This window comes from Anopheles darlingi, chromosome 2 (assembly GCF_943734745.1).
Source record: "Anopheles darlingi chromosome 2, idAnoDarlMG_H_01, whole genome shotgun sequence".
NCBI classification, from domain to species: Eukaryota; Metazoa; Arthropoda; class Insecta; order Diptera; family Culicidae; genus Anopheles; species Anopheles darlingi.
The window spans coordinates 6,016,616-6,038,076 of NC_064874.1; the positions used below are offsets into that span (position 1 = coordinate 6,016,616).

The window sequence follows — 21,461 nt, forward strand, 5'->3', positions numbered from 1 at the left end:
CAGCACGTTGGGAAGGGTGATCGGTTACAGCAAACCGGGCTGACCCACAAGTAGCGTGCCGGCCGGTCAACCGGTCGTGGGCCAATTCGGGCTGTGCAATTATCACTCACCCCTCTCGTGACGCCGTTTGGCCACTTGATTATGAGCTTTTAAATGGGGGATTTTCCTTAACCACAGTCGAAAATCACGCCTCCAACCGGTTTCATGAGCTTCCGGCTTCTTCGCGTTTGATTCCCTCGGGGCCGATTGGCTGGTAATAAGGGATGCAATTGAATTGTTTTAGCTTAGGAAGGATCCTATCTAAAGAGAGATGCTAGAAAAGAAGCCAAATTTAGTGAAAAGAACGAAAAAATGAATAAAATCCTTTAAGAAAGAAGCGAAAGAAGGATTGAAAGTCCACAGACAGCCGTGATGCTGTCACTATCAACCAATAGATGGTGCTACTGAAGCGCCATCTAGTGGTGAGTAGATTCGAGCATATTTGAAACGACCGTTAGTTTCCAAAAAAGGGGCATGGAGCGCGGAAATTTTCTGAAAACATTTTCTCTTGATTACATTTTTTTTTGGTAAAATAGATAATAAGGTGATTTTAATTTTGTTTGTGTTCTTTCCTGCTAGTGGAACTAAATGGCCATTGTATCTTCAATCTACTGGTACACCACAAACAAGTAAATGGGGAAACAACATTAACACAGAGCAGACAACGTGACAACCTACACAAGACGAAGGAGAACCATAGGTTAATTGTGATATTCTTGTACGGCAACAAACAATAAAATAACCCTGTTCCACAACACAACACAATTACTGGCACGCATACACAACAGTGTTCCTATATTACTGTCCTTTTTTTTTGTATTCTTGATTACACATGCAGTGAAGTCCTCACAAGAGAATGAGTGTGCTGATCCTTAGCAGTTACGATTAACAACTACCATGCACTAACGCCTAGCTACGAGTTCGCTGTCTTGCGTACCCGTACCCCCTTCCATCCATTGCTTCGTCATTCAATGTTTTACGCACTAAAAAAAAATCTGGTGACATACATTGAGGCACTGGTGTACACTTCCGGTACCGGGTTAATAAGTGGACGTAACCGTTTTATGAGGCAATTCTGGCATATTCTGGACCCCCTAGAGCCTGGCGCTTTCTATGATATCACTCATCACCACCAGTCATTGTCCACCGTATCACGTTGTACAAGAACATCACATGAGATGACACGGTGGGGAGCGGGAAGGGGACATTCCCGCATACAAATGGGTTATGGGTTCTTGAGGGTAAACAGTGGCCGGATGTGCGACCGTTCGCGACGAAACGGCATCAACACAGAGGGAATGCTACTAAAATGGCTCTAAAGCTCCAGCGCTTCTAATCTTAAGCTAACTGTGTAGGGCAGGACTGGGGAAGGGGGTAGAAGTGATTTAAAATCCTTTGGCCTCATCGCAGTTCTCATCGATAACGAAATCCTAAGCTATGATTGCTGCTTACGAACTAGAATCGAATGTGTTAAACGTTTGTCTCGAGATTTGTTGTACCGAAAAGGTAAATTTAGTTGCTGACCTTCTTGATGTCTGGTTGAGGAAGGTAAGAGCTAAACGCTCTTCCGTTCTTTGCGGTGGGTCGTGATTCCGGTTCCGGCCTCACTCTCTACGTTCGCACCAAGCAGGATGAAGGTATTGGAAGTAGCTTCGTTTTAGAATTTGCGTTCGCTCATGGAATTCATACCTTAGCTTAAACACTAAAACTGGAAACATGCAAATATGGGAGAATAGGCTCCCCCTAGTCGAAGTTCACACCCGGGTTTTATCTCCTTGCGGCTGCTTCGACATTGCTGGAAGGCTAGTTGGCATTCTGGTTAACTTTACACTTGAGAACTCTTCCTATCACACCATCGTAACGTGCTATATAAGCAGAGACCGCTGCTAGAGAAAGTCACTAGACCTCGCGAATTGCTTTTTAGTCTTCCCAAAACGTAGAACTGACTCCGTTTGGTTCGTCACCGGTTTACCTTTTCGCTATCCTCTATCCTAAACGCTCGGCTAATTCAGTCAATTTGCAGTAGCTCGCATCGAACGTACCTCAAAAAACGTATGGTGCTATTGGTCGTGGTGATGATTGGGCAAGGTGGGACCATGGAATCTCATTACAATCTCTACCAAACGACATCCTTGATAAGCTCGTGTTGGTTTGTGATAAATGCACAATTTAGAGAGGTTACCACCGGCCAACCGGGAGCTGCTGGTACGAGCCGCTTCACGATTTCACAATCGTTGCACTCTTACCATCGATCAGCGGAAAGCATTCCGCTTCCGCGCGTCTATCACCGACGCACTCCGGTAGTGGCTGCTTCTCTGGTTTCTCCAGTAGCAGCGTCGTTAATGGCTTTCCATTTTTCTCCGTCGCATGCAGCAAACCCTTCTCGGCACCGTTGGTAAAGGCATGAACACCGTTGAACGCACCGGATGGGGGTGGTTTGTTTCCGATGGCCACGACGCGTCTCCCCCGGAAGATCATGCGTTCCAGTGGAATCCAGAACAGCATCGCAATACCACAGACACACATTACGATACCGCTCACCCGTACGATCGAAGGGATGGTCAGTGCGAATGCGATCTCTCCCGAAAGCTCCGGTGGCATTATGACGTGCTGCTCGAACCACAGTACCGGTAGAAAGACACGCTTCACGCCGGAAAAGATGCTACAAGTAAAGGAAAATGCAAGATGAATATTGCATCCGCGATGGCAGCTGCAGGAGCATTAAAAATGGCCACTAGCTTACCCCACATACTCGTACGGTTCGATCATAATGTTCAGCTGAAGTCTTGCAGCAACATCCAGCGGTACGGAGGTAGTCTAGACGAGAAAGAAAATCTTTCCATTAGCGTCATCCTTTCGATTCCATCGCCCCAGGACCATTTCTCGTACACTTACCGGTTCCAGTGACATGAAGAACTGATGCTTCTCCTTCGACGGTGAAAGTCCCTCAACCTGATCCAAATAGTACGGATCGGCACCGTAGTAGTGCGGGAAGGATACGAACACAGGCGTTCCGAAGCGGCAGGAGGAAATGTTCAACACACCGGACGGTACGATCTCACCGCTACTGAAACAAGCGGTCTCAGGAAATAGTGTCCCGTTGTCAACGGCACGCTCAGCACCAGAGTACTTGTACGCCTTCACTCCGTGCACGGTTACTTCCTCCTCGAAATCGAGCGGTAGTGTTCGGCACATATCGGGCGTAAACAGCTCAACCGGCTGTTCCTTGCTGAGTCCTGGTGGATAGAGCTCACCGGCGGATCCGTTTAGCATACCGCATCCATCCTCGAAAAAGTCGGTCCTCGGTTTATAGTTCCATTCGGCCATTGAGCCTAGTTTCGTGATATCATCGACTCCCGTGTGCATGTTGTAGTGTCCAATCAGATCGGCCGAATTGTTACGCTAAAAGAACATAAAAAAACATTAGCATCGACTGCTTCGAGGCCATTCCAGCGAGTTCCGCCTACCGTATAGAACCATCCGACACGATCGAACGGAATCTCGACATCCTGGAACATGTGTTTGCCCATCAGCACCATGTTATCCTCGTAGCCATCAAACAGCAGTTCGCCCGCCGTCTTTACCACGTTGATCTGCTGATCGTACAGCGAGAATCCCATCGAGACGCCCTTCTGCTTCAGGTAGCCCCAGTATTTAGCTTTGCTAGCAGCCGACTAGAAGGTATTCAAAAAATTATAGTTCTTTCGTCCGGGTTTGGGTCACATTCCAAGGCTACCTACCACGGCCACTATGTTGATGGTACTGATCATATCATCCAGACTGCCATTGCTACCCTCCTCGTCGAAGTAATAGATACTCTTCTTCCGGAAGCTCACCGTAGAGTTGGCATCGTGCCACTGGATATCAACCTTCGTCGGATGCTCGATAAACCGGTACGGACCCAGCTCCTCGAGAATGGGTTTCGTCGAATGGTTTGTAATGTCTTCCGGGTTGGTCCAGTTGAAGAAGTACACGTCCATCGCCAGCGGGAACGGTGGCGACACCCAGGCATCATATCCTCGCGAGTTTGGCCGTAGTTTCAGCTCCTGGTGACGGAACGAAAGGGAAATTCAATCATGTTGCAATGCAAATGATACTCGCCCTTGGTGGAGCATAGAACCGTGGAACCGGTACAGGAGCAGGAAAGGGTATTAATTGATCTTTGTGTGATGATTTGCTTTTCCCATCCGAAGAAAAGACACCTTCTCGAACAACATCAAACAAGGGTCAATTGGAAGTGTCAATCGTGGTTCCCACCGCCATCGCACAACCATCGATTGATTCGTCGTAGTCGTAGAACAGAACGTACCTCATGCAGTATATCGGTGAAGATGATCGGGAAGAACAGTATGAAGAAGGTACCGCTGGCGATCAGCAGCAGTCCGGCTGATGTCAGAATGCATCGCCGATTGCAGAACTCCTTCACGAGCATGGTAGTGGTCGGTTTACGGGCAGTGCTGTATGCTGATTTGCTGCAAGAAGAGAAGCGTACACAATTGCAGTAGAAATATCGTTAAGCGTCAATCAGTCACCATCTCGCCGCTCGCTGGTGAGAGTTCTCGGAGACCTTGCTCTGATCTTCCATCGGATTGTCGGTGGCCGGTGACCCTCTAATGAACCTAACAGATGGAAGATGGTGTCACGCGGTCTTAAAGGGTCCATATATCAAAAGCCCCAGATCTCTAGCTCGAGCATCAGATGGTCTAGAAAAGACTGCGTCGAGAGGTCGACAAATGGCCGAGGGCGAAGGTGTGACATCACAAATTAACATCAATCAAAATTGAATTTCGCCAACCAGCAAAGGTTCACTAGCATCAGTAGCACAGATGAGTGAATGAATGAATGCATTTGATGTGTCCTGATCGCGGAACTGACCCTATGATAGTCGCACGTTGTCGTTGTCCAATTGGCGATGATGGTGGTAACGATAAAATATCAGTTTAGAAACGTATTCCATTGTCTGAGGGAATACTGTACACAGTTACTGATTAAATAGACATTTTATTGACTCATTCGTAGTAACGCGTGCGCCAAAGATAATGAAAAGAAAGTATTCTTATAAATGTATATGAAAGATGCGTTTTCGTGGCGTGGCACAGAATTTGAAGGACATTGTGATGGACATTAAGTTCGACCAGATGACAATTGAAAAAAAAACCAGTTAAGTATTTGCGTCATACGTAGCACACCTTAGTATCTAGTACCTGTTGCATTCGCAATAAAATGCTACAATGTATTAGTACAATGTAGTGTATGAACCACTTAAGTACAATGAAGCCATTAAGCATCATCCATTAACCTTTTTTTTGTTCATATATCCGTAATCGGGACTACCCCAACAGTCACGAAACATCTGTCTCCGCAATGGTTTACAGATGACATCATTTCGGTTGTTTTACGTTTCAGAACATCTTCTTCACTGGAGGGCTGGGGTGTCGCGAATCAAGCTTGTTTGCTGACAGTCGGCACACAAAAAGCTACACAGTATATCTTTCCTGTTACTAAACAAACATCATCGTGATCACCAAGCTCCTCTTCATCAACCGGTCATTGACGGTCAGTTTGGGACAGTAAATCAGAGGGGGGGGAGTGAAGCAAGTTGAAACCCTGCTGATCCACCAAGCAAAACAAATTCCTCCCTTCGTAAAGGTTAATGTTTGGGCCAGGTTCTTCCCCCAGATCGCCGAACCTACGAGAACCAGGAAGACGCACTTACTCGAGAACCAGAGGATCGTTCTAGAAAAGCGCAGAAAAGAGAAGGGAAGTTTTGGAAAAAAAAATTAATTACGACTAAAACCTCCGGAGCAGAAACGAGGAGCGAAGACGAGAGAGCATAAGCTCGCCAGCATTATTACCCATCGTTGCGCAATATCCAAAGCAAACACATACGTCAATGGGCTTCTGTCCGATCATGGTTTCGATTAGTCACGAGCCGGCGACCTACGGCTGGGATGCTGCCTTCAACCAAAATTCGCATGCACTTCGTTCCGCGATCCGAACACGATCACCCGGCTGAACAAGCAGGTTTGAATTGTTCTAGAAATGTTTCATGCGCATTTCGTGTTTTCCGTGATCTTACACCTTACGATGATCTTTCGGACTCAATCAGCTAGCCTCAATAATTAAGAAACAAAAACGATTTATGTTTTTTTCTTTAAAACTCGACCTCCAATCTGACCTGCCCATGGTGCAGGAGCTGCTAACTTTCAAAAATCGACAAGAAGGAAATGAAATAATTGTTCTCTCTCTATCGGCACGGTCGCAACCATATTCATTAGCGAAATAAAAACATCCTGTGATGTGATGTGTTTCAATGCTACGTTTTATGCCTTTAGCTGCATAATCTGATAATACAACACCAACGGCGCCCATCTTGTCAGTGCGTTCTTGAATGGGCAGCTCTGGCGGTTTCGGTTGAGGCCCCACAGTTCAGAATACAGCGGGGGGAACGGTTTGCTTACGCACACTTCTTTTATCGATACCACTTCAAAGTAGGCTAAGGAGTGATAAAGTTGGCACATCGGAATTTCGTGTGTTCGTCTTATCTTGTCTTCCGTTCTACTGCTGGTGGATTGGTGGGTGTGAAGACATACCACGGACCACCTGTGTGGCTCACGAGGCTTATGTTTATCAAGGTCGAACAGGCCCGCGCGAAGGGTGGCGTACTGGTGGCGTGATTATGTATGCATATTGATTGGCCAACACGCACCGATACAGGTTCCCTCGGGGGAATATAGATAAACAGGTGTTCACAACGATACGAAGCCCTCGAAGAATAACGGAAAGGATTTACGACGATCGCAGAGCTTGCTAGATTGTCGCTGATGTAACTCCGTGTGAATATCTAGTCGCCCATCCTGACTCTCCACACACAGAAGAATGTCCCCTGGCTGGCTACTTCATCGAGTGGTTAAATTCTACTCCTGCCTCTTCAAGCATTTGGAATTATTACGAACGAATGCTGCTATCACTACCGGACGGTCACGGTTTTCGATTGAGCTTCGAACCATTGTGAACGCCTGCAAAACACACTTGAGGAGAAGTGGAACTGCAGCTACGGCTACTTGCATGCGCTTATCAGATAACCGCTGATCAACAGAACATTGCTTTCAAATACCGTGGCCCGTGATTATAGGTGAAAAGGTGACGCCAGTCCGACCCATATCATCTGGTTCGCGTGAAGTTCTGTCCGTCCGAAATTCTAAATGCACCGCATAAAAGGAACAACGCGGCGACTTTCGCGGCTTTTATTCAATTAAGCGAACTGATAATCTTACCCATTCTCTGCAGTGGCCCGCATGTGTAAATTGTTTTGCAAACAGAGGCACGTGGAATGCGGTTTTTGGGGATTTTTTTTCGCCCCCCCTCCCACCGTTTTGACCTTTTCGTCAAGATTTTGTTTTTTTCCCTCGATTGTGGTTTAAAAATCAATTAAAGATGCATTAACATCACCGGCACGAGGCATCTTTTGATGAGTTATGAGTGTCCTTTTGACCTCATCGGTGGCGAGTGATTTTCGTTTGTTGTAAAAATCAATGCATGTGAATCGACGCAAAAACCATGACCCCCCCCCCCCCCTTGGAGTAAGGATTGATAGCTAGACCAGATTAGCGTATACCGTACATTGTCGAGGAGGCCCAGGCACAGGGGCTACGCTGGTCGTGTTTGGTTGCAGCCCAAATAGCGTCGTACGACCCAGAACCAGTCACCTCACGACCCATCATACGCTCAAGGTCCTTTCGAGCTGCGATGTACGCTTCGGTGAAGGCACTACGGCGAGGATGAGGTCCCGTTTGCACTTCTATGCGCTGCAGCAAAGCACAACCGTCTCTCCAGAGCACATCCAGAATACTCGCTTTCACACGCGCCATGACTACATCCATGATGCGCCCATCGCTATCGAGCTCCGTGGTTAGGTTCTTGATCGATGCCTCAACTGCTGTTAGGTGTCGCAACGCTTCCGTTACTGCCGCAGATGAGCCTTGGGTAGCCATTGTCACTGCTATCGACACTGTCACTATCACACGGAGTTGGAGTCACTAATTATTACGGTAGAAGCCAACGGTAACGGTTCAACACGCGGTTGCAGTTTTTTTAGTCTTTCACTGACGAAGGATTGGCGTAGAATGTCCTTCTTCGCCAATCGTCACGTACGAGATCGACTTTTTGTGGTCTCCCTCCTACGGTGACGCCTACGGAAACTAGGATCCACAACCACAATCGCTCTCCCGAGGGATCTCGGGAGCCGTATCTCGAACCCGGAAAAGCAGTATCCCGGATTCCATGCGCAGCATTGGAAAGGCAGAAAAACAAGTAACGTTACGACGAATATACCATTCTCGCCGTCGCCATTACCGTCGATGTGCATCAAAAATCTACCGTATCGTGGAACCTGTTCTACTACAACCCCTCCTAGTTCTACTTCAAGGTCAGTCTTCCAATGTTCCGTATTCATAAGAAATCCGGTTATGTTGTAGCGAATTTTATTTTCATATGGTATTAAAAACAGAAACACCACAAAGCGTAACTATAAGTACACATTTTATTGATGTTACACAGTAATTAGCCATCATAACTTCTCAACAATGGTGACACCTTCATTCAAGTGTTGCTGTCGTACTTGAGCGACTGAAGAGGCGGCATATTGTCCGGATAAAGTTCCGGAATGTTATCATCCTTTTGATAAGCTATTTGCAGAGCACCGCTTACTCCCTGTGTAAGGGAGAACACAACGGGGGCTCGGGCTCTTCAGATTGATTCAGTTCGTCGCTTTATGCCCCGTATTGTATTGTTCGGCAAAGACGAGGGTAACGCACTGCCGGTAGTGCCATTTGATCTCCCCGGGCTCGTCTGGACCGCGAGCTGTGCATAACTGCGTCGCACTAATGCGCTTCTCCCGCGGTATCTCTAGCATTTCCTTGTCTGCCCGGCACTTCCCTTCCTTCTCATACCCGACAACCACTCGCCACAGGCATGTGAGAATCGAGTTACGACGATTTATTCCAATTGGGGTGCATTTAATTGGCCAATTGAGAACGGGGTGCCACTCGAGAAGTGAAACCGATGTTCCGATGCGACCGACAATGTGGCGATGAGACACTGTAGCTTAGAGAGTGGTGCAGGAGTGTGAGAGAAGATAACGCGATACGAGCGATGGTTCGAGACCGACCGCCAAGATTGCTAATGAGCAGATCTCTCCAACGCATATCCTTGGAATGCGCATCCTTGAAAGAAAACTGATCGTTTCATTAGCATATATGGTGAAATCTTTGCCTGAATTGCATCCTAGCCAAAAGCATTGGCCTTGACCTTGACGGGCAAGGCATTTGTTTTGGCGACTTGACGCGATCACAAGATAAGAAAACTGGATTTGCAGAATCCGATGTCCTATGTTCGATCGCTTTTGGCCCAAAAACCCGTTCGCCGGCGTCTACCGATGTGTGACAAAATTGGAGCTCGCGCAAAACAGTCACAACGACACAAACACAACGCGCGTAGATAGCGCGTTATAGCCCATAGACCCGGGGCCCAGGTGCTTATTAGACACGATACGCACCGTTCGCCAGCCGCCAACCAGCATGATTTGGCAGATAGTAAAAATGGGCGGAAGACAAATATGTCCACGTCATGTCGGCGTCACTCGTCATCGATGTAAACTTGCGCGCATCGCGGAAACGCTCCGCGCGACGCTTGCCGGTGACGTTCCCTATGCGCGAGCGGTGCTTTTGGGGAGGGATTTTTTGTTCCATGAAACCGCACCGCAGCAGGAAGTTGACGGCGGATGAAGTTCAAAAGTAGCTGTTGGAGTTGAATGGAGTTGAATGGAGTTGTAATTGGGGATCATTTTGGGTTCGTATCTTCAATCAGGCGGCTTCCGTAAGCAACAGTAAAAACCACGCTTCATGGTTTAAAAATCGTTCTGGAAAGAAGCACTGAAGTCGCAGTGCGATAAACGATTATTTTCTACAAGACGCTCAGCCATCTTAGCCTCCTTCGATGATTAGTTTAGGCTCATTTTTGCAGCTTCGTTCAGCGCCTTCAGTATGCAGGCGGGCATCTACTGCGAAGTATTGCCCAACACACAAACCGAAAAACCCCCCAAAAACGTGTTCCAGAATTGTCTCTGACCGACCTCTGAGTGGCTTGAGGGAGAGAGCAAAAGCAAAAAAACACATTCCCAACGATTAGATACGCTCACCGGGCTCACAGCTGACGAAACCACAAGATCTAGGGAGAGCGAGGGAGACCCCCGGAAATAGCGACAGATTGCGCCAATTTTTCGGGCCACACCAAGTGGCTATCCGGTATCTGAATGAAATAGAGGAACACCGGGGAAGCAAGTACCGGGGGGGTGGGTAAAACACCGACTTATCGCTACACGCGCTCCGCGACTACAGCGACGATCGCGTATCGTGCAGGTGTTTGCCGAACCACACGGTAGGCGTCGAGAATGGTGGCTTCGCGTACCAGCCCAGTAGTGTTATCAGCGTTATCAGCAAGTCGATAGAGTCTGCCCAGTCGCATTTGGATTGAGTGGTGGTGCCCCTGAGTCAGCGCTCGTGCTTCGTGATCTGCAACACCTGTTTGGGCTAGTTGATAAGCTTCATTGCGCGTGATTATTCAAATGTCTAACGATCTGCCACCGAAACGCTCTTTTCCAATTGCTCCTCTAACCCTCTAGGTGCTGAACGCAAAATAAGGACAAGGCCAAATATTAGAGCATGCGTTCGAAAACATCGATGATGATCTCTCCAATTTATTGGCAATCAGTCAAACAATTATAATGAAGCTGGAACCATTTATCGCACCATTCGCACTCATTTAGCGCAGTTGATAGCGCGAAAGAGCTTATAGACTCATCAATGCTGGTTGGTCGCTGGAGGTGATAGTGGCTGACAGTTTCGCATTCGTTTTACCACCACCACCACCACCACCACCGGCTGAGGGCTCTGATCTGATTCTCGACCATGACCAACCTTCCTGCCAACCGTTGAGTGCCACCTTTTGAAACGAGCTGTGAGCTCGCGAGAACTGATAAGCCAAAGAGCGAAACGAGCCGTGTTCATAGGGGTTCGGTTTCCATCGACGGGATTTTTGCTGTCGATTGCACAGCTGCCAAATACCTGCACTGAGCACCAGCTCTACCTACCTCCGTTCATTTTGATGTTTCGAAATAAGTAATGAATCATGTAGGTATGCCTCGATGGATAGCTGACTTGCCATTGCCGCCACTAACAGCTAATATCATTAAGCCACACGGCCAGAATTGCGTCCGATTTTTACGCCAACGAAGCGATGCGGCTTAACGAACGCGAAATAAAGCGATCATGAGCTCGACACACGAACGGTGGCGAACACGATAATAAAAATGCAGTTTTCGATTCGAAAAGTTACCCAAGGTCATCGTTTATGACCGTAAACCCGGGGTTCGAAGCAGGGGAGCATAAGTTTCAGACAATCACAAAGTGCGGACATCGCGCCGACCGTACAATTGGCATGCGAGGAAGAGCGTGAAGAATCGCGTAGAAGCGTTACACCAACCAGTCGGACGACATTTCCGCAAATCAACCCGTTCTCTCTCTCTGTCTGTGAGGCTGTGGCTGTTTCTACGGGTTCTGCCAATTTGCAAGCAAAATAGCGATAAGCGATCGGATCGGGTGCGCACGGCGGGAACGACTCGTGGGCAAGTTGTCATCATAAAACGGTTCGATTCGAAACGTTCTGTGATTAGCATTGAATAGAAGTCCGGGGTCCGAGAGATGATTGGGCGTAAATGATTAGGGCTGAGCAGATGAGCAAGAACACGGTTAAACACGGTCCGGTCCGGTTGAGAAAAGCTAAGTCCTCATTCATGAGATGGATCGCCGGGAGGAGGATCGCAATATGGCACCACGGTACACAGTCACAACACCAAAGCGATCTACCGACATGGTGACAGCGGGCAGGATGGTGCTGATGTTATGAAGTAAGTACTTCAAGCTGATTGCTGATGAACGCGGGAAGCGTACAAATGTCAAATCAATCTTTAGATTAGAAAATTAAGTGCTGTAGAATCCCGGGTGTTAAGTCCAGTACAAGAAAGCAGCAACACAGGCACGCATATGGAAGATGTAAAATGCCAGTAGTAGTGCGTCGATAGCGCATTTTGTCTTGACGGCGATGATCCTCAGCCTCTGCGTCTGTCTACGCAATGTTGTGATTGGAAAAAACACGTGACGCATCACATTGCAGCGGCGCTTGGTCTATCTAGGCGCAGCGAGGAGAGTGCACCGCACGCTATCACCATCCGTTGGCGCTGGGATGTGGAACATTTGTAATCGTCGCAGGAATCGAACTCCTTCCCGGAAGACGCACGCCATCATCTGAACCCGGGGCTGGGAGATAGCGCCCGTTGCTGGCGAACGTAAAAGGATAGTTTTTTCAGTCCCGTTCCTTCTTCCTTTTGCCTTTTCTTGCCCCAAATCTGAGAATCTGACGAGGACGAAGCAACGATGTGTCGCTTCCTGGGGGAAAACAGTGTTAGAAGCAATGTTTTACCCGACCGGTATTGATTAGATAAGGCCAGACCGGGCCCGGTGGTACACGAGAAAGTGATGCCTATCGGGGAGGTTTTTGTTTGGTTTTCGGTTGGATCACATCAGCGGCCAGGGAGGGGGGCGAGCGATAGCAGTCGCAGGCGACAGCACGACAGCACGACACGCACGAATCATCGATAAGCCATAACTAATCTGCTGGCCAAACGCATGTTCAACATGTTGTCCAAACTGTGCCTCGCCCCGTTACCCATCACTGCTGATAGTGTTGTTTCCCCCTGCTCCGCCGTGTCAACCATATCTTGGTGTGATACTATTCTAACCGAACGACACAAATCCTGAGTCCACCGAACGACGATTACCTACCTGACTTTGGTGACACTTGGCGTGTCGTTCAGGTGATGGCCGTTACTACCGATCACTGGCCCCAGCTGATGGTAGGTGGCTTCTTTCTCCGTATCAGCAGCAGCTCGAGCCTGCACTCCGAGCGATGCCGATTGCAACATAAATCAGTCCGTCAAGCCGCTTGCGCCCGGTTCTTTGCACGCGAATTTACGTTTTCACGGAATCACCTTCCCTAGTTCCACGGCACGAAGCTGGCCGCCCTTTGCCTTTGCCTTGTACAGCGGCTTTCTATAGGCAGTACAACGACACGCACGACACAGACGGGATGGGAGGATCGCCCTCGTCGGTAACCTTGGTAACGCGGTGACGCATCTGCGCGGCGCACGATGCGAAGAGAAAGGAACGCGGTCGCCGTGTGCGAATCCTTGGGGATAGCAGATAGGGGAACCGGGAAAAAAGGGTTGCTTCCCGTTCGCCGTTGATAGTCTTTGTTCCGCTACGAAACGGCAGCAACAACAACGAGAGAATCACGCAATAAGCCGCACAAACACACTGCACATAAATTCACGAACTTTGCCGGTGATGCACAATTACGACGCTCATCAACAACGAGAGAGAGAGCGATAGAGGAAGCTGCACTAGAAAACGGGGAGCAGAGATGCTGCTTTTCGGCTTCTCCGTAGTCGCCTCAGCGTGTGTGACAGCGGGAGCACTTTTGGCAGCAAAATTAGCTCGTTACTTAACTCGGCACCGTGCGTCGTGGTAATATCTGGCAACTCGCACCACACCGGCTATGCTATCCAATCTGCCGAGAATATTTTCACTTGTTTGTTTCTCGTTAGGTTCACACTTACACAGCGACAAAAGGGCGGTATGATGATGGCCCGTTACTTAGGGATCGATTCGGTATAGTTTTCCGAAGCAGCTGAACAGACAATTGCTGCAGAATCTCTGGTGTGTCACCTGTGTTAACAATGGCCAGATAGTAGATTACACGCCACCCACCACTCTGTTCGTTGGTCCAGTGACGGCGTCAATTTGCCGCGCTTAATGGCCACAAATGCTCTGTACCCCAGGCCAGTTGAATCACGCTCGATCACAGCAGACGACAACGACGACGATGACGATGATGAGATCAACTGTTGTTGGGGGGCCAGCTAAATACGAAACTGTCAACCCGCGTTCGCGCTTGTGCTGCCGATCTCTTTAGGACGCTGGAACGACTGATAGCTTTCGCCACCGTCGCCGCCACAATCGGTACCACACCGGATCAGTTCGACTCGTGCCGGAGATAGCGTTAGAAGGAATCGACAAACACCGACACCGGCGAGATCGGAGCGAGAGGACCACCGCGACCGCACCAAACCGATCTAAAACGACGAGTGACGACGGGCTGATGCGCTACTATTCGAGGCGCTAGTACTCGCGCGCTCAGGCCGATTCTATGGCCGCACCGGCCTCAAACAAACAAAAAACTCGCTCCGATCGATGATTATCTCAGCACCGTCGTGTCTGCGCGACACACATGTGTGTGCTCGGTCGGTGAGGCGCTCCGGCCGGCAAACGAGCGGAGCGGCAAGAATGCTCGTGAGTTCGCGTACTACGCTGAGCGCGGTTTTTGAGCGCAGAATTCGGCACATGGATGGCCATATCGTCGCGTGATGTTTAATTGCTTTAAATACCAAACGGATGCACGCACGCACAAGGGCGAGGCGGGGCGAGGATGGTGATATTGACTTCATTTAAGACGATTGTTAAAGGCATGCATGGGACGTTGGAATGGAGATGACGGTTCTGGTGCCAATTTTTCAGCAATTTTTGCCGGAAATCTTCTGCGCGAATAGGCGAATACATGTCATGCATAATTCATCAAGGATGCCAAGTAAAGCACGCACTGTAAACTATTTAAGAAGGATAGTACTTGGAGTAGTAGCACTAGTCACGAGCTACTGTTGGAAAACTGACCGTCGAACAGAGCGCTAGAGCCTTTAATTGGGACAAAGGGAACAGATCATTAAAATCATTGTAATGGAGCAAATCATACAGGTCCACTGTTACTATGTGGCTCATTAGGTTCGTTGAACATCATATTATAGGTAGCAGCGCGTTCTATCTCGCCGTCACATCATCGGAACGCTTCAATAGGAATGCGATCGACAGTAGTATCATCCCCTACTGGTAACACGTTTCGTGTGGATCACAGAACGTTACCTAAGTAACCAGGAGTAGCGATGGGCTGGCGGCTTCCATCTTAGATTATCATTACGCGTGGAGTAGGAAAGGGGAATTCCTATACTACAATCGGGCAGCTTGAGCATACCAACACTTACTGAGGTTGATCCGAGTGTAAATGAGCCACTAAATGATTTATCGTGCTCGATCATACAATTAACGATTCCACCGAGAGCCAGCTTAGAACCGACCGTGTACATTCTCTTTTAGTTCTCAATCGGGAAAGCACGGACATCGAATGGTTATAAAACAATTGGATTTCCCATGTTTTTGGTAAAATTTCAGCTCGGGCAGCTAGGGCCTAATGGTAGCTCACTAGCTGTTTTCGCTTTTACAACTGGTTATCAATTAAAGTAAACCATTCCAATAATGATTGAGTATGACGTCCGCTGTTTTGTAGTAGAATGCTAGAGGAACTGCGCTCTCGTGAGAACTACGCGCTGGGCACGAAGCCTCTGCTAATTGAAGTGCGTGTTTCAATTGTTCCAATGCGTAAATCACTCTAATCTCCTGATCCGATTGTATGCTTTTCTGATTTTTATTGCGTGTTCTCGTGGATTGCTCTCTATAATGTTTTACCACGATTGATTGATGACGCAGGTAACGCAAATTTATGCTGCTACAACACTAGTTATGGATGGCAGACGGCACCGTTAAGCCTATTACAATGCCGAAGCCATGTAAAGCGCGAATTATGTGTTTCGCGATTTCACAGGAACCCACTACACCCATTCTGCGCATAACTGGAAACACGTGGGACGTCCTAAGGAATCCTTGGGCGGGATTGTTTGGCCAAGAAATTGCTGCCCAAAATTGCATCAGCCTCACGTTGCCGCGCGAATGTTGACCTTCGCTTATCGACCGAATGCTCGCATTTCTTCCGAAGGAACGTAGCGAGGGCTACCTGAAGACGCCACAACACACGAGGTGGTTCGTAAGTTTTAGGTCACGCGACACAGTCGGTCCGTTACGAACCAATTAATAGGATTGCGATGCGAGGATGTGTCTCCCTCCCCCCTCAAACTATGTTGACATGTCTGAGCCCCATAGCTTCCTGGCATGATGCAATGTCGGACGCGGGTTTCTAAGAAAGACACGTCGCACCCGGGTAGAAGTCGTCAACCTTCTGCGCAGGATCCCGAGGGTGACGCGTTAGATAATAATTCGATTTTGGTTCACGGTAAAAATTGCACTCAAGTCAAACCCACTTCCGCCAACCCTTATTTGGTGACCCATTGGGCGGAGCTCCACAACACACCGACCGACCTGCATGAGCAGATGCGTGCCGGTTCTAGCCAGAAACTGGCCTAGATCGTTACATGAACGTTCTAGATACCATGCCGTCTCGTTGATTCGTTCTCCTTGCTTCGGAGAATACAATGGGCTCTACAACCTCATGCTGACGTCAGCATACCGTCGGCAGGTCGAATGTGTTTAAAGCAAAAAAAGGGGCAAACCAATTTCCAGTAAATTAAAAACCGATCAAAGAAGAGACGCTCTCGGTAGCTCGGTAGCAAGCACGCTAATCTGTAGCACCTCCGGGTTCGTTGAATCAGCACCACGCGACCAAGGAAGCCAAAGAAGTGTGAAGGTGGACTCGTAGCTGCTGCAGCGAATGGGGAACCGACACGATCGAGGAAACAGATTTCGTCAACCTGTGGCGGATATGCTGGTATGTTTCGTCTACCACGTTACGGAGGATTGGCGTACCGTTGTTATAGCTAGGTCGCGTGTGACACTTCAATTGTAGTCACCGCGTACAAATTATTCAATTCTAAATGCCGGTTACGCGTTTGAATGTCCGATTGAAACACTTATCCACCTGTGGTCTATTATTATACAATCGAGACCACCATTTCGAGGAGTTAGAAGTGCGTTGTCATTAAACAGAGGAAATGATTGAATGAAACAATTAAAGCAATAGAAGATTCAACATATCGATGATCGATGATGGTGATCAAACGTGGAAGCATTTCGAATATTCTGAACACAATCCATCACTCCGGAACAAAAGCATAAAACACACGAAAAAAAAACACAGTTTCAATTATCTCAACCCAGGAATTTATGTTGCGTTGAGTGGTTTTCTATGTTCACTACTGTTGTGTATACAGCACTACTCAGTATCATATCGTTAAATGATGTTATCTTTAAGATTATTTGTTTGTGCATCACCTTCCTGGTCGCGGGTTGATGCCGACCATTTACCACTTGCGCCGTCGATTGGGTTCGCTTTCAACACGAAGTTGCCGTTTGCCGTAAAGCCGGCAGAGCATCATCTCGATGAGCACAGCATATATCTTATGCCGAACGTCCTAAAGTATCGGCTCCCTCTTTCCGCTCGCTTGACTTGTGCAATGTACTTTACTAAAGCAATAAATACGATTTCTGTCAACCTTCTGAGGACGCAAAGCACATGCCGGGGGTACACGGTTGCACGGATTTTACAAAAGCAGCGCTGTAACCTAAGCTAAAATTCATATCCCCTTTGGATGGGACTGGGCGTATTAGTCGTATAATCGATGCATTCGACTCTTTCGTAGTTTAAAACCTTCGATCGTGTACCTGTTGATTGATTAGCAAAGTCGTAATCAGCTCATTAGATAAATAACATTGGACTAAATTAAATTAAAACATTCTTTAAAACTGGGTTGCCTCATTGTTCATTCCTACTAGCCTGTGCACTTGTGCTGCTTGTTTTCTGCTGCCAATCCACCGCCACAGCTCCTACTACTCTACGGAATTATATTAAAGCTTCCTTCCATTTTCTTCCAGCGGATAGCTCATCCTCTTGTCTCTCTATGAAGCATACGGAGCTGAAATTCTGGTTGCTAAAGCACCATCATCAACAGCATCTTCTTCACTTTTGTTCGATTGCATTGGAATGGCAGTGTACGACCATTAAAAACTGTGCGTAACCGATTGTGTGTGTGTGTCTGTGATCGATAATACGACGGACTAATGGAAGGGTAAAACTATAGTTACACGAATCAATGTACAAGGATGCAAGGGGATCACACGAAACGTTAACCTAAACACCGAGAACACAGAGAACACTAAGCGGTTACACTAGATAGAGAGGAGAGAACGCATCGAAAAGTGGCGTTACACGTAGAGTTGGTGGTTGGGCCAGCATGATACCCACCCAAGACCCCCCAATACGCCTACCAAGTGAACGGTTGCTTTTTGGCTTCGCTTTTGAATCGATTGCACTTCCGTTGTTGCGCCATCGCAATGGAACTGCAACGGATTTACTCCTTGTAGATCGTGTGCCAGACAGGTCGACGGCTCGTTCGGTTGCGTTTCGTTGTTCCACCGGTACCAACGGCTCCATGGCCCTCTCCTGGTAACGTTCCTACTAGGCTGAAATCGTTTTCGTGTGGTGGAATCACCTCGCCAAACTGTCGACGGTTGTTGTGCTGCTGCTGCTGGTGTTGTTGCTGCTGTTGTTGATGATGTTTTCGTTTGCCGAATCTGGGGAAAAAGAAAGCAGAGCTAGTTAGCGTAGTGTATTGAGACCATTTTCCTTCGAAACCAATCGATCGTGCTCGATCTTACTTGTTTTTCTTCTTTGAGTTGCCTCCTACACCTACGGCTCCATGCAACGTTTGGCTACCGTCGTACTCTACCGGATAATGTCCAACACCAGCACTACCACCACCAACAACTCCACTAGCTACGGAGAACGGATACAAAATTCATAAAAGAATAAAATTTACGAGCGATTCAAAAATGTCGCATGTTGCTACCTACCACCATGATTCACGGTATGATCCCGATGATACTTCGATCGCCGGTTTCCACCGCCGGCACCAGCCCCCAGTCCTGCGCCGTACGGTGGTATGTTTCCACCTGTTTGACGACTTCCAAGACCACCGGCGTGTGGTGCACCTAGTCCGTACCCTGTCGCCGGAGGCAACAGATTGCTTTCTGGCAGGGTGTTCTGTTGGTAGCGTGGCATCGTGCATGCCTTACCACGGCACCGTTTCATCTCTTCCAGCGTCTCATGCAGAACCTTCTTTTCCTCCGACGTCAGCGAAGATTCGCGGTTCTGCGTCTCGAAAGGATCTAAAAATGTTAGTGGAAGGCGTTAATGTAAGCCCTTGGCCTAGGAAGTACTCGCAGTACAAGCTACCTACCGATACGCAAATTATAGTACGTCACTAATCCGGTGGTGAACTCGCAGTACAGGAAGTTATGCGTTTGGTTGATCGTGCGTATGCAGCTGTACGTATTATTGTTGGCGTTCATGCAGAAACAGAACGGTTTATCGTCCCACAGCGGTTCCGTACGCCAGTGATTGCTATCGTGGCTAAAGCAGTTCATCCTCTCCGATAGACACTCTTTCTCCATCTTTGCTTTCTTGATACGTTTCCGTTCCTTCTTCCGTTGGCGTTCCTCCTTCAACCGGCGCCGTGTTTCCCGTGCCAACTCTTTCTCATCCGGTTGATAGCTGTAAGCATGAACAGAATGTAATGACAAACTCTTACCTCATTCAAATGATTCCCTTTCGACCGAGTCGTCTTACCTTTCCGTTTCTTCAGCACAGTAGCACTCGGTCGGTGGAATTGTAGCATCCACACCGGCCGTCGGAATCGCATTTCCATTGTACGGTGTCTCCAGTGTCCTGTTTACCGCGAAGTGCGGTTCCTTTGCAAACACCTTACGCCGCTCGGGTACAATTCTACGATCCGCATCATTGCCACTGCTATGCTCCGTCGTAGCCGGTGTACCACCGTTGACGGAATTGGCGGACACATTAGTGTCCTCACTGGTCGAGGCGTGACTTTCGGATACTTCCGTCGTGCTGGTTCCCGCTGATACGCGGTTCGCTTCCGTTACCGAGATCGCATCTTCCGATTCTACGCTGGCACTCCATCGAACACGATCATCAGAGGGTGAAGTCGTGGACGATACTGCACTGACCACTGCCGGGGACGATCCTCGATGACGTCCCCTGTGATTAATGCGATGATTCGCTCCCGCACCCCCACGATGTCGTCCACCAGGGCCGGTACGGTTCATGAACGGACCAGCGACGGTACTGGACGCTGGCAACGGTTGTTCTTCGGTTGCGAACAAGCTTGTATCAATCAGTGGACCTTCCTCTTCCTCTCCTGGTGCAGGAGATGGCTTCACCACCACCTTTCGTCGATGTCCGTAACCATTTGGGAATTTTCCAGCCGGTCGACGAGCCACTCCTTGTCCTTGTACCGGTCGTCGAGGGATGTTGATGACCGAAGACTCGGTTTGGTCGGTGGATCCCGTCATCACCAATGGTGTCGCGGTGGCAACGGTAGTAGATGAGACATTTTCATTGCTCCCACTGTTACTACTGTTACCACTGTCTGGTAGGTCATCTTCATCCTCTAAATCGTCCTCTGGTTCGGAATCTTCACCTCGATAACCAGGCGGGCGCTGTACGCGCAATGTTCGCTTAAAGTTCTTCAATTCGTTCCGTTTCTCCGTCAGCACACGCATCAACTGATCCACCGTCATACGGCTACGCTTCCAGGTTTCACTCGTCGTATCGGCTACCGTGGAGCAGTTAATACCATCGGCCGCAACCACAAAACATCGCTGAACGGTACCTGCGGCTCCATCTCCATTGATGGAGACATCCTGCTCCGCGGTTTCGTTCTGTTGATGATTCTGTACAATCATCTCCATGATTTGTGTTAGCTGCTCTTGCAGTTCATGCACAACATCCTTCAGATGGGCCAAAGAGGATGACGTGGTCGTCGTATCGCGTTTGCGTCGTCTGGATCCTTCGATCTCCTCCTCATGCGCCAGCAGTTCCCGATTAAGGCTATCGATTTGAGCGACAACCTGTAGCAGAGATTCCATCGTGGGACCTTGCGCCTCCATCAGGAGAATCTCATCGCCCTCCTCCGTCACCGGTACCAGAGAACGCTTCGGACGGTTACGTCTTCGCTGGTGCATCGAATGGCCCATCGGTTGCCATTTCGTATGATCGCGCTTGGTCTTGATCCGGGTATAGAAGAAGTTGTCGGGCGTGAAGCAGGCACAATTACGGCCATTTCCTGACGAGCCCGTCCGTTTCTGCATCTCGGCCAAGTGTTGCTGTAGCTGGCCATGGAATTTACATTTATGTTTACGCCAGCGACCATCCTCGCTCGTGCATTGCCACTTCTGTCCCGGGACGCAGTTTTGCTGAAGAGCAGGATTGGAACATTCCGTATTGAGGCGATCCATCTTCGAGCGGAACGGTGTCAGAGTGTTATCCAGGCCCTGCTGCTGGCTGTGAATGTCATGCTGCGGTGGTGCTTCTGTTGAAAGAAAGGAATACAA

General features: G+C 48.6%; 2 protein-coding genes across 7 annotated transcripts in view; both read right to left on the bottom strand.

Annotated features, from left to right (window-relative positions):
* Nucleotides 1-788: 788 nt before the first annotated feature.
* Nucleotides 789-14,281, bottom strand: LOC125951981 (protein peste). Its single transcript, XM_049681168.1, has 7 exons — nt 12,939-14,281; nt 4,349-4,511; nt 3,780-4,085; nt 3,507-3,713; nt 2,935-3,441; nt 2,783-2,856; nt 789-2,701 (listed from the first exon to the last, which is right to left on the bottom strand). Exons 1-7 carry the CDS (start codon nt 13,076-13,078, stop codon nt 2,257-2,259), a joined length of 1,842 nt encoding a protein of 613 aa, XP_049537125.1. The 5' UTR covers nt 13,079-14,281; the 3' UTR covers nt 789-2,256.
* A 2,896-nt stretch (nt 14,282-17,177) lies between these two features.
* Nucleotides 17,178-21,461, bottom strand: part of LOC125951973 (extracellular sulfatase SULF-1 homolog) — a 38,592-nt gene continuing 34,308 nt past the window's right edge. For all 6 annotated transcript variants that reach the window (XM_049681135.1, XM_049681139.1, XM_049681137.1 and 3 more), the window contains exons 7-11: nt 19,678-21,439; nt 19,289-19,602; nt 18,903-19,217; nt 18,708-18,825; nt 17,178-18,623 (exon numbers count right to left, since the gene is read on the bottom strand). In XM_049681135.1, coding sequence (XP_049537092.1) covers nt 18,401-18,623; nt 18,708-18,825; nt 18,903-19,217; nt 19,289-19,602; nt 19,678-21,439 — 2,732 coding nt within the window. In that variant the 3' untranslated portion in view covers nt 17,178-18,400. The remainder of the gene's footprint in view (nt 18,624-18,707; nt 18,826-18,902; nt 19,218-19,288; nt 19,603-19,677; nt 21,440-21,461) is intronic.